General features: G+C 35.0%; 1 protein-coding gene across 1 annotated transcript in view; it reads right to left on the bottom strand.

The window, feature by feature from the left end:
* The window catches only part of necab3 (N-terminal EF-hand calcium binding protein 3), a 42,013-nt gene that overhangs the window by 9,762 nt on the left and 21,600 nt on the right, over positions 1–10,651 (bottom strand). Inside the window, exons 4-6 of the mRNA XM_016275484.1 lie at positions 6,617–6,642; positions 5,300–5,397; positions 3,917–4,053 (exon numbers count right to left, since the gene is read on the bottom strand). Coding sequence (XP_016130970.1) covers positions 3,917–4,053; positions 5,300–5,397; positions 6,617–6,642 — 261 coding nt within the window. The remainder of the gene's footprint in view (positions 1–3,916; positions 4,054–5,299; positions 5,398–6,616; positions 6,643–10,651) is intronic.

Below are 10,651 nucleotides of genomic sequence, written 5' to 3'. Positions count from 1 at the left end.
GAATCCAGTCGGAGTTATATTAAAAATTGTCCTGGCTATTCCAAGCTCTATCATTGCACTCAGCGGGTGTTGCAGTGAAATAAAAAATAAAAATAAAAAAAGTGAAATAAAAAGCACCCATCCATAAAAAAAAGTGTCTCACACGGCTCCGGGGGGTGAACAAAGGCCTCCTGTAGTGAATCGATGCATTTTTGTAAGACAACTATCCATATTCAAAATGTAATAATCACTTTAATGTAGCTTGCGCCAACAGTCCTACATGGAAGCAGCTCCGGGGGAATGACGTATGAGGTCAGCGCTGCGCATGCGCCGGTGAGTCTCGTGAAAACCAACGTTTGTTATCAGGAGCAAAGGAAGCAAAGTTTCCTTACTTTAGCAAAGGAAAACCAGTCTCCTCTTGGCTTATATCCAAATCCTCTGACATTCTTCTTTACAAATCCTTGTTTTGTACTTCTAATTAGTGACCGTTGTTTTGTTTTGATCTCTCCGCTGTGCTTCCGCATTCGTCACTTCTGAGCGGCGCATGCACAAAGCCGACCTCATACGTCATCCGCTCATAACTGCTTCCATGTACAACAGTGAGCAAGCTAGATTAAAGTGATTATTATGTTTTGAATATGGATATTTTTCTTACAAAAACGTATTGATTCGCTACAGGAGGCCTTTGTTCACCCCCCGGAGCCGTGTGAGACACTTTTTTTTATGGATGGGTGCTTTTTATTTCACTTTTTTTATTTTTATTTTTTATTTCACTGCAACACCCGCTGAGTGCAATGATAGAGCTTGGAATAGCCAGGACAATTTTTTATCTAACTCCGACTGGATTCGTCTGAAAGAAGAAAGTCATATACACCTAGGATGCCTCGGGGGTGAGTAAAACACAGCCTAATTTTCATTTTTGGGTGAACTAACCCTTTAATGAGTCATTCAGCCGATTCGCTCAACAACCATGTCACTGAATCATTAATTCAACTGATTCTTTCAACAACACTGAATCAATTAGAAATGAAACAAGGCTTTGTGTGAGTCAGTGCGTCATTCATTCAACCAATTCACTCAACAACACTGAATAATTCAGCATCGAAACAAGGCTGTGTTCCAGGTTTTTTTTTATGCCCTTCCCTCGCTAACTTTCCTCTGTCTCGTCGACTCGGATGTACGTCCTTGATTACATTGCACAAGTGGTTTCTATTAAGAATTTGTTTGATACAGCATTCTATAAGTATAAAGGTGTGCTTGGGCTGTTTTAAATATTTTTTTAAAGTAATTTAATATATTATAGAGTTGTTTGGGGTAGGGATAAATTAAACACAATCTTTGGTGACGTCACAATCGTGCTGCATTGTGGTCTATGGAGCAGCCTGAAGTGTACATATGAAGTAAACTTGCTGCCTCGGTCAAAATCGAGGGCTCAAGGGTCTGTCCATGTAAACTTCCCTCGTCCACTTCACGAAGTGGAACGCACTTCAAAATGGCATTGAGGATTCCCCCATTGAGGGGAAGTACTTAGGGAAGTTTGCAAGTGTCATTAACATTTAGTCATTTAGCAGACACTTTTATCCAAAGCGACTTACAAATGAGGACAATAGTTCAACGTTCATATACACTGTATATATATATATATATATATATACAGTATATATACACACATTCATACATATATATACATATATATAAGCAGTGTGTGTCTAAAAGTGAAGTGTAATGCAGCCCAAGACTCTTAATGAGTGAGTCATTGAATCATTCGCAAGTGTCATTAACATTTAGTCATTTAGCAGACACTTTTATCCAAAGCGACTTACAAATGAGGACAATAGTTCAACGTTCATATACACTGTATATATATATATATATATATATATACAGTATATATACACACATTCATACATATATATACATATATATAAGCAGTGTGTGTCTAAAAGTGAAGTGTAATGCAGCCCAAGACTCTTAATGAGTGAGTCATTGAATCATTCATTCAGCCAATTCGCTCAATATCACTGAATCAACAAAACAAGTGTCTTTATAAGTGAGTCACTGAATAATTCAATCAAATGATTCTTTCAATAACACTGAATCATTCAGAAACGAGACAAGTGGCTTTATGAGTGAGTCACTGAATTATTCATTCAGCCGATTCTTTCAACAACACTGAATCATTTAGAAATGAAACATGTGTCTTTATGAGTGAGTTACTGAATCATTCATTCAACTGATTCTTTCAATAACACTGAATCATTCAGAAACTAGACAAGTGGCTTTATGAGTGAGTCATTGAATCATTAATTCAGCCAATTCGCTCAATAACACTGAATCAACAAAGCAAGTGTCTTTATAAGTGAGTCACTGAGTCATTCATTCAACTGATTCACTCAACAACATTGAATTATTCAGAAAAGAAATATGTGGCTTTACGAGTGAGTGATTGAATTATTCATTCAAACGATTCACTCAACAACACTGAATCATTCAGTAACGAAACAAGTGTCTTTACGAGCGAGTCATTAAATCATTCATTCAGCTGAATCATTCAAAAACGTGGATTCATTCAGGAACAAAACAATGTGTGTTGCGAACTGTTCTGCTCTGCTTTTGTTTGGAACTACAGTATTTTCGTTAATAGAACAAAAACATACAACAACTTGTAACATTGAGTCTAAAATGTAAGTTACTAAATATTAAATTCTTGTTTACTGAACTGTACTATAAAAGCAATATTATTCTCAAAATCTTGCTGTAGTGTAAATAGCATTTACCTCTTTTTTTACAATTGTAAACAGTTTTTTTTTTATATAATTAGCTGTATTATCAAATTATTTAAGTTTGGCTAGTTAGCATGAACAAGTTAGCCCAAAAATGCCATAACTCTCATTCAGAAAATTGTGAATGCTAATTTGTTTGTTCTCCAGGTATTATAGGCCTAAGTAAAAATGACACAATGAAGAAGTGAACAAAGGATCTGAAGTCCAGCTCAGCAAGAACAAGAATCTGAGGAAAAATCTGTCAAAAGTGAATCAAAAGTCTGTAATACTGAAGCTGTAACATCAAGAAATGATTCTTATGTTCACCAGGACTGCGATAAACCCAGCTCTTGTGCTGTTTATGGGTAACTTGCTGAACTGTACAGCCAGTCATGTTATGAAATCGTCCTCATTGGGCTTTTCTGTTTGACAAATGGGAATTACAGTCAGGGAGAAATAACAGCAGAAATGTTCTTTCACTTATTGAGCGATTAGTAGCAAACAAAAACATATGCAAACATTTTCCTGTTGTTCCGTCACATTAAGAGCTCTTCTGAGAATACCGGCGTGTTTCTGTGACAGCTGCTTCGTGAGGAAGAGAATACCCTACGGATAAACAAGACAAATGTGCTTCATCATGAAGAACACATTACATTACTTCTGCTGCTCTCTGTTCATCAGTTTTCTGTTTCTCCCTCTTTTTCTTTCCCTCGCTCTCATATAAATGCTGAGAAAGGTGAACATCCCTCAGCGAGCAGAAACTGCACCCTAATAAAAATAAAAGATCTTCAGTCCTTCTTAGCAGCACCTATGGTTCACAGAACCTTCTTCGTGTCAGAAGCCATTTTTGGTTTCCTCTGGTTTTTCTGAAGAACCAGAACTCTACAGTTCTAGAAGAACACTATTGGGTTCCCATGAGGCCACAGGAGAACCGTTTTAACTTCTCATGATGTCTGAAGACATATAAGGTTCTTCTAAGCAGGCTTGTGTCCATTCAGGATTGCATTTAAAAATATATAAACTATTAGATTAGAATGCTGTACATTAACTCGATGAATTTAGATTAGGATGGATGGACAGACAAACAGATGGATGAATAGATAGATGTGTGTGTGTGTGTGTGTGTGTGTGTGTGTGTGTGTGTGTGTGTGTGTGTGTGTGTGTGTGTGACTCACGGAGTGGTGCTGCTCTGCACCTCCACAGCCTCCATTGCACACTGCAGAGACATCTGGAGCGACAGCAGCTGACTGGACGTCTCCCTCAACATGAAACGGGTCACAAACTGCCCCAGAACCGACGAGCCCTGGTACTCCTGCACGGGAAACACTCATCATCATGCTGAATTAAGTCACATTTACCCTTTCCGTACCCGCTGCATCAGTCGGTAAATGTCTTTTACAGCCGTCTTTATTTAAAATCCTGCAGTGTTTCCATCATCAATGCAGAATAACACAGCAAACATGATTAAGCTGCTGCTGATGAAGGACACCAGCCACTGACTTTAGTGTGCTCTCAGGAAACTTGACAAGTAACAACCTTAATTTTGTTTTCAGACACCGGCCTGAAAACAAACTTAAGGCCCATTTTATCCTGAACGCACAGAGATGAACATGTGTCGGATATAATTACTGCCCTCGACACCGTGTAGAGAGTACTGAGAGAAGCAGGATCTCCATTACAGAGAACATCGGTCAAACCTAAAGATCAGGGCTGGCACACAGAGATAGTAGAGTGGACATCTGCTGAGTCTTACTGTTTGCACTTTCTTGGTTTGCACTTAGTTTAAGTGTGCGCTTAAGTCACACTTAAAAATGTTTGCCTGTCATTGCATTATATTACAAAATATTAAAGCTTTGTCATTTACAAAGTATCAAATATGGTGCACAGCAACAGAACAGACCTGCTGTTATTGTTATTTTGGTATTATTTATATACTATTATAGTTTTTATAAATATTTTGAATATTTTGTAATATTATAGCTTTTTAATTTTATTGTAATTTTAGTGTTTTTTCTTAGTATTTTTCCACTTTTGTCATTATTATTTAAATATTACTATTAAGGTTTAATTTATTTTATTTATTTCAGTTTTAGTTTTTATTTATTTATAGTTAGTAACTAAGTAAGTTATTTGAAAAGGCAACATTTTTAAATTTGTGTTTAGTTTTTCCATCTAATATTTATATTTTATTTTATTGCAGCTTTAGTTCAAATAACACAAATGTTTTAATAGTTTTAGTTAACAATAAACCTTGGTGTTATATGTTGAATTAGCTTTTAATTTGATATTTTCAGTTTTAATTTTATTTAAATTTTAGTTTTTTAAATAATTTTGTTATGTGCTTTTGTCATCATCATTATCATTTAAATATCATTATTAAGGTTTAATTTATTTATTTCAGTTTTAGTTTATTTTTTTCATTTAGTTTTTCCATCTGATATTTATATTTCATTTTATTGCAACTTTATTTCAAAAATATTCCAAAAATCTTTTACTACTTTTAGTTAATAATACGCCTTGCTGTTATATGATTTGATCTCATTCTGATCCTAGTTTACCTCCTTCGTCTTGTCCATGGCCTTTAGGACGGCGACATTGAGTTTCTCTAACGCTGACAGAACGTCCAGGTATTCTCCAAGATGCTGGGAAAAGTAATCTGAATCGAGAAAGAAGGTGAATTATAGGTCAGAAACCAAATATGAGTCCTATACTTTCTCCAGTGGATTTTCCGGTGTGCATTTGTGCATGTTTTAAACAAATATTACCTACAACCTATCACCAGACCGTCCTCCACACATACACACACACACACACACACACACACACAGACAGACACACACACACAGACACACACACACACTCGCACATGCACGCACGCACGCACACACACACACACACACACACACTCACACACACACACACACAGACAGACACACACACACAGACACACACACACACTCGCACATGCACGCACGCACGCACACACACACACACACACACACACTCACACACACACACACACAGACAGACACACACACACAGACACACACACACACTCGCACATGCACGCACGCACGCACACACACACACACACACACACAAACCCTCCCTCTTCACTTTCTCTTTTTCTCTTTTTCTCCGTCCTCCACACATACACACACACACACACACACACTCACACACACACACACACACACACACACACACACACACACACACACACACACACTCACACTCACACACACACTAACACTCAAACACTCAACCGTGAAATGCTATCAACGTTGGAACAAAAGCCACTTCTCACACACACTTCAGAGAGGAACAGGTCTGTTGTGGAAATGCTGACTGAGACAGAGGGAAGTGTGTGTGTGTGTGTGTGTGAGTCTGCGTGAGTCCTCTCTTGCTGTTCAACATATTGAAACTCTGACAGAGTTAATCTCCTCACTGTCAACTCCTATTATAACACCACTGAACAAAAATCCATCGGAAAATCCATAGCACCTTTGACATATCAGTTTTAGAGCACAGTTTTTAACATATTATATTATCCAAATCTGGCAGGCTGTTCAAGACGGATAATATGCACATCAGGGTACAGCAGCGGATGTTCAGATTATCAATATAGTTGAAAAGATGAGAATTAAAAGCAACATTAATTCAGTCAAAGAAGATATTAGCAGAATATGACCTTGCAAGCGAATAAAAAAAACACTTATCACACATTCCTAAAGGCAGGAAATCTGAAATGTTTGACCAAAGTGAGATCTTCAAGTAAAATTTGATTCGTTTTTTAATTATTGCCACTTGAAACACTTCTTCATTTTTTTATTTTCTTCCCAAAATGATAATTTAAAGGAATTATGCACACCTACCTGATAGTTTGTCTGTATCGAGGTTACTGGAAAGAGAAGAGGAGAGAGAATAAAATGAGTCATAAGAAGAAAAAAAGCTTTAATTGAATTGGAGAAGAGTCAAGGATTTGAAAGCGGTGTCATTAGCGAGGAGGATGTGTGGGCCGTCCACAGCTTCAACTGAATCTTAAAGTGTAAACAGTCCAATTATGCTTCGTTCTGTTAACATCGCAGGACTGAGGGGATATTTCTCAGCAGATGGTAACTCGCAGAGATGATGGGGTAAAACCAGTGTAACAAAAATATTCTGTACTTTAACACCTTATGACCTTTACAAACTCAGATTTACACTAAAGCAGTTTAAACCAATTTAATAAATCATGTGCAGATAGCTGGTTTCTACACCAGTAAAGTGTCTGCATAAGATCTATATTATGTTTATATTGTGTAAACGCTATTGTATAGCATAGTGCCTGTCTTATAATGTGTATTGCAAACTGGTGATTTGTTGCTATTAATATATATATATATATACACACACAAACTGTATTTCTATATTTAAACTCTATGAATCTCCATAAAGCAAAGAATAACCACTTTTTCCCCCAGTTTTTGCACAGTGTGAACTGTCTGTATAATATTTATTTTATGTGCATAAACTTATTGCATGTTTTAAAATATATCATATTTAATATTAAATATAAAAGTTGAAAAATACACATTGCATCATGTTTCTTTTAACTGCCCCATAAGATACGTCCTGAATTCACATAATGAATATGAGATACAAAAATATCCTGAATGAAAAATAATATGCAGATTAACTACATATTTCTTAATGATATTATTTGCATATTATTAATAACGTAACTAGATATAAATAAAATCTAAGAAAATATGTAAATAATAAAAACCCAAATATGATAATCTCCATAAAGCATCAGCAATTAATATAATATAATAATATATTTTAAAATATAATATTAATATTAAATCTAGAAGCTGAAAAATACACATTGCATCATGTTTTTTAATTAAAATTTTTATTTTTTATTTAATCATTTTTATTTAAATTTTATATATAATATTTTTAAATATATCACATTTAATATTAAATATAAAAGTTGAAAAATACACATTGCATCATGTTTTTTTATTTTATTTTATATTTTTATTTTATTTATTTACAATTTATATATAATATAAAATAATATTTAAAAATATATCACATTTAATATTAAATATAAAAGTTGAAAAACACACATTGCATGTTTATTTCTTTATATTTTTTATTTTTAAAAATTATTTTAATTTTATATTTAATATAATATATTTTAAAATAAACCACATTTAATATTAAATATAAAAGTAAAAAAATACACATTGCATCATTAAGATACACATTGCCCCCATAAGATAAGTCCTAAATTCACATTATAAATATGATATACAAAAATATCATAATAATATAATATAATATAATATAATTAGCAGTGAAAAATACACTTTTTTTGGACAATTATCACTTAAGAAGGTTGTGAAGTCCTTCATTAACATTATAAAATATGACACAAAAATATCCTGACCTCCAAATCAGAGATGCAGATAATCACTGTGAGTTATTAGTATGAAGGAAAGATGCCAAAGAATAAAGCCTTGCACAATCACACCATCCCACACCTTCTGGATTGTTCATTTTCATGCTGAACTTCACATTCATATTCTCATGCAGATGAGAACAACTCTAAATACACCAGTGTGTGCTGTCACATTAAATCGCCATCACAGCCAAAGCACAATTATGTAAACAGAGCCTCGGGCTCCATAATTTGGCTGGATTTGCTTTGAGTGCTCCCTGATAGCATTAATGCACTTTTAATATTTCAGTGAGACTGAGGGATGGAAAGGAGAAAAGGGACTAGTTGAATTAATTGGCTAATTAAATTGCAAGGACAAGAGTGTCAAAACTGATGTCTGCTAACATACAGATGATATATATTGACAATCAATATATTATTATATATATATTATATAATTTAGAACAATATGGGTGAATTCAGGTAAATTGGGACACTTTTTGCCATTGACATGCCTGAGAAAATATAATATATTGTGTTATTATATTACAATATATTAAATAATACATAAGGAATTGCCATTTTTCATATATTAAAAAATGTGAAAATATATTTGCTTATACTGTATGTAATTTTATATTCAATAATACACTATAATATGTACATGGGATACAATATGGTAATGTGTGTATAAATATATTTTAACATATATTCACCATTAAATAGGAATATGTATGGGCAATATAAGCATGTACACAATTTTTGCTATATATATATTTTATACGCATTTATAGCCAAATATGGCCCATGCATAAATTGCAGTATACTGAAAAATCTAAGCGCTAATTTTGTATATATGGAAATTTGATAGTTTTATTTCTTTGGAATAATGTCTAAAGAGCAAGCGTCTTTGCTTGTGCGTCGTACTCTCCTGAACGCACTGCGAAGACTGACATGGAGGAGAAGTAATCGTTGAATAAAGTCGTTGTTTTTATTTTCTTTGCGCACAAAAAGTATTCTCGTAGCTTCATAACATTACGGTTGAAGCACTGATGTCGCACGGACTATTTTAACGATGCTCGAGGCAGCAAGCCTTTCTGGGCCTGGGGACGTTTCAGTTGCGCTGCTGTCTAATGGAGGGTCAGAAAGCTCTCGGATTTCGTCCAAATTATCTTATTTTGTGTTTCGAAGATGAACGGAGGTCTTACGGGTTTGGACGACATGAGGTTGAGTAATTAATGACTGAATTTTCATTTTTAGGTGAACTAACTCTTTAAAAACACTAACTTGATGAGATTCATACTTGGCTTTAATAAATAGTATATTGATTACATTGTTATATATAATTAATTTTTTTTCTGACAGTGTAATGTTTATTTAACCAAGAAAATGTGACTGGGACATGAATTTACATTTGATTAAGAAACACACACACACACACACACACATATATATATATATATATATATATATATATTACTTATATATGAAACTTAATTAAAACAATATGAACTGTAATACATTTTCTAAAAACATGTCTATTATATTTACTCATATAAACATGTATCGACGGGCTTTAGGATGGATGTACGTATTTGTATGGGCTAGATATATGTTAACAAATGAAATTGTTCCCGTTTCTAGTAGGTTTCATATGCCTTTACTTCACATGAATATATTTCATAAATGGAAATTTTATATGTACATACATTACATTTGTATATGGGTTACATGGGTAAAATCTCACAATCTTTAGATTTAAAGTTTCTAAAAGTACGCTTGAGACTAATTTGTCTAACTCGTGTCCACTAACACAAATTCCAGCAGGTGCATTTATCTGTGGTATAAAGGAAAATGAAAGGACGGGAGCTGTTTAAAGAGATTCGAGATGCATGCTTTGAATGGAGCAGACCTATTTTAGACTCCTTCTAGATGAACTCTTCTAGACTAATTTACTCTGGGCATCTGAATGCAGTAATTACGCAGTGACCATTATGACTGATTGCAGAACTATGCTCCACTTTCAGAGGAAAATCTAAGCTTGAAACTTTCTGTGTGCATGTGCGTGTGTGCATGTGTGTGTGTGCGTGTGTGCATGTGCGTGAGTGTGCGTGAGTGTGTGTGCGTGAGTGTGTGTGCGTGTGCATGTGTGTGTGTGCATGTGTGTGTGTCTGTGCATGTGCGTGAGTGTGCGTGTGTGTGTGCGTGAGTGTGCGTGAGTGTGTGTGCGTGAGTGTGTGTGCGTGTGCATGTGTGTGCGTGCATGTGTGAACTTTCTGTGTGCATGTGCGTGTGTGCATGTGTGTGTGTGCGTGTGTGCATGTGCGTGAGTGTGCGTGTGTGTGTGCGTGAGTGTGTGTGCGTGAGTGTGTGTGCATGTGTGTGTGTGTGTGCATGAGTGTATGTGTGTGTGTGTGCGTGTGTGTGTGCATGTGTGTGTGTGTGTGTGTGTGTGTGTGTGCGTGAGTGTGTGTGCGTG

Source organism: Sinocyclocheilus grahami, unplaced genomic scaffold, assembly GCF_001515645.1.
Source record: "Sinocyclocheilus grahami isolate Dianchi unplaced genomic scaffold, SAMN03320097.WGS_v1.1 scaffold94.1, whole genome shotgun sequence".
Lineage (NCBI taxonomy): Eukaryota > Metazoa > Chordata > Actinopteri > Cypriniformes > Cyprinidae > Sinocyclocheilus > Sinocyclocheilus grahami.
Note: the sequence above shows the minus strand (reverse complement) of the source record. Positions and strands in the feature narration are given on the sequence as shown.